Below are 3,254 nucleotides of genomic sequence, written 5' to 3'. Positions count from 1 at the left end.
ACAAATAACAATTTCGAACTCAGAGAAGTTGTCGAATAAGAGGGATATTTAAAAAAGGATGTTATTATTTACCTGTTTGTGATGTGAATCCAACAACAAATAGAGTTGGCGATACGGGTAATTGGAGATGGGAAGCAGAACTCACTATGAGTAGAAAAATGTATCTGTTGTTCAAATTTGCACTTGAAGTATTCAAGAAAACTAATCCCTATATAATGAAAGCGGATGATGATATTTTTATGAGGGTGTCATTGTATCTAAAATATCTGGAGGTGTCTCCACGAGAGAAATTGAATATGGGAAGGGCGTTGGGATGCGTAAATGAATTAAATGGAGCGGTGACATGGTATTTAGAAGGTTATGAAACTTATTATCAAGAGACGTAGTAACCAGACTTGTATACTTTTCGCAGCTTATGAAACTCATCGAGAAGCGTATATCTTTCTGTAGATTTGAAGATTATGTAAATTTTCGTGCTCTCAACGAAGACGTAATGACTGGAGAATTAATATGCAATATGATGACAATAGCAGGATTGCAAACTGTGGATATGACAAATTGCGCGTTCAGGAACAAGCGAAGCGGTAGTAACCGCCTCTCGCCCCAAGAAGCTGAAGCTGCGGTTCTTCACCACTTAGGCCACACTGATTATGCTTGGTTGCTCCGATATTCGCTTAGCAATACGACACAATCCAGAGCAAAACTTACCCTTAAGAGAATAGAATCTTTGTGGCAGCAGTTGTATTGTTTTTAAAAGGATAACAGCGAAGAACTACACTGTTAATCGCTCTCCAATCCACTGCAGGTACAATATTCAATTTAAAATTTTCGTCATTGACACCCCATCTTTCAAATCAGAGTGCAAAACAAACCACACTTCTTCCTTTGTGCTTTGCACATCACCCAGCTAACAAAGCGACGCAATCACTTGAAGGCCAAAGAAAACCCTGCGGTAGCCGCAAATGCCAACAGGTGCTATCACTACTGTCCCGGAAAAAATTCCAACCAGAGGGTACCACGAGACAACCAAGATGGTAGCAGTTGTGACTGCAATACTGCAAGCAATGTCGATGAGTGACAACAGCAAAGCGGCGGCGAGCAAGGGCAACAGTGCAGTCGGATACTTGGCTCTTTGCAGCGCATGGGAAGCTGCCAAGAAAGCGTCGACGGGAAAGCTGCCAGAAATTCCGCCGACGGCCGCGTTCGAAGAAATTCAGCAGTTTAACATTTCGTTGGCAACGGAAGAACGGAAACTCCTCATAGACGGCACACCAGATAAAAAAGGATGGGAGGCCATCAAAGCAACCGTCAAACAAAAAGCATCGGAAGTTGACTGGTCAAAAGAATGGCCTGGCTGTGATTCAGAAAGAAAAGCTACAGCGGATAATTCCGACCAATGGCAGAAAAACAACCCAAGGGGATTCACAGACAGCCATATAACGGAACTTAGGGGCCTCATAAACGCAACGGCGACGGCGGCAGCTGCACTAGCAGCAGAACTGAAAAAACCAATAACAACAGGCAGCACACTCATTGAGACGCAAATACAAGAACTAGGAAAACAGGCGATGTGCGGTGCAACAGGAAAGCACGTCTACGCGTCAAACTTCTGCAAAGACACAGCCGTAGCCACGGACGGAACGAAGGCAACCACATGCCAAAGCAAACAATGGGATATCGATAGGAATGGATATTGTATGCATGTGTACGGCCAACAGTCACGACAAGTGCGCAACAGGCGCAAGCGAATACAGCTCCGGCAGCAGATCAATAAAAGCCAATGCAATAAAAGCATTCACAGATCAATGCACGACAGCAAGCGAAACATCAGACTTGCCAACAGCCATAAACAAAGCGCTAACGGCGGCACGACCAGCTATCACGTGGGACAACGGCGGAGGCGCAGGCGGCCTACGAATCATTGGAAAGGCAGTGGGCAGCAGCTGCGCAGCGGCCACCGACTGGTGCGTCGACTACTCCGACTGCTACAAAAAGGATAAGGGCTTCGATCAGATACCATGGGTCAAACACCTACTCGAAAAAGCCAAACTCTACAAAGAGTACACCAACTATCTGGCAGCAAAAAAAGTCATTAAAAGTCAGCTGAAAGCCCTAAGGGACAGAGTTAGGATCGAGTACACAAGAAACAGGCCTGAAACAAAACTACTGCCAACACAGGTACAAGGCAAACCAACAACCACCGCAGAAAGTAGCAGCAAAGAAAATGTCTGCGACAAACACCATGCCAGCCAAGACAACTGCACTAAAGCGCAATGCGATTATGATGCAACCGCTGCAGATGGCAAAAAATGTAAACCTAAAGCAGGAACAAAAGGAAGAACAGGAACAGGAGATGGAGTTGCAGGAGGAGCGACAACAGAGAAATGAAAAAATAAGAAAAAGGATGTGTGTAAAGATTATTGCAAATGGAAAGGTGAAACATGATAATATTCCAGTTTTCTAGTCAATAAGACATTTTCTCTGCTGTTGCTTTTGTGGGTTTTGTGGCTTTCTGAAAATTCTAAAATTCTATATATTATAATAATTTTTAAAAAACGTTTCTAAACGCGAAAATTGGGAAATTTTGTTAAAATACGAAGATGTGTATGACTTCTACTCATAATTGTAAATTAGTAAACTAATAATGTATAAAAATGAGTTATATTTTTAAAAATATGCTATTATAGTAATGGCGAAAATAATGATGATAATAATAATAATGATGGAAGTGTGTTATGAACGTATGCATTACAATAGTATAGGGTCGGTGCTAAAAATCACATTGAATGTGAAAGAGAAAGCACTCAATATAATTGCAAGGTGTGCGGTGGGAGTGAGTGAGTAGGTGGAAGAGCGAGGATATTATGAAAAAAGAAGGAAGACCGAGAAAAGGAGAGAAATGAATGTGTAACATGTGCGGCTTCACACAATAGTATAAATATCGACATCATGACACACAAGGAGATTTTCGGAAAATACAATAAAGTGGACGCAGAGTAAAGTCTAAATTCTAAATGGAGTCATTACGTTATATGTAGAAACGTGGAGAGGAAACTAAAAGGAGGAATGAAAAATGAAGAGTGTAACAACTGGAGGCGAAACATGAAGCACAGAAAGGAAATGATGATACAGGAGATTATGCCCAGTATATTGGCCAAAGATGTATAGATTATACAATGGAATAATTTGATGGGTGTGTTTTTCAATCTCATGGCGGATCGAAAAATTCATCTGTCGAGAAGATGGATAAAAAA

At 41.8% G+C, this 3,254-nt stretch overlaps 2 pseudogenes across 2 annotated transcripts; both read left to right on the top strand.

The window, feature by feature from the left end:
* The first annotated feature begins 101 nt into the window (after positions 1–101).
* TEOVI_000655300:pseudogene lies at positions 102–661 on the top strand (annotated as a pseudogene). The gene is given in 2 exon segments: positions 102–365; positions 368–661. Coding segments are annotated over 2 exon segments (558 nt in total).
* Positions 662–1,031: 370 nt separating this feature from the next.
* Positions 1,032–2,379, top strand: TEOVI_000655200:pseudogene (annotated as a pseudogene). Its single transcript is given in 2 exon segments — positions 1,032–1,658; positions 1,660–2,379. Coding segments are annotated over 2 exon segments (1,347 nt in total).
* Positions 2,380–3,254: the final 875 nt, after the last annotated feature.

This window comes from Trypanosoma equiperdum (assembly GCF_001457755.1).
Source record: "Trypanosoma equiperdum strain OVI genome assembly, contig: ctg_1379, whole genome shotgun sequence".
NCBI lineage: Eukaryota > Euglenozoa > Kinetoplastea > Trypanosomatida > Trypanosomatidae > Trypanosoma > Trypanosoma equiperdum.
This window is presented reverse-complemented; position numbering and strand designations above follow the sequence as displayed.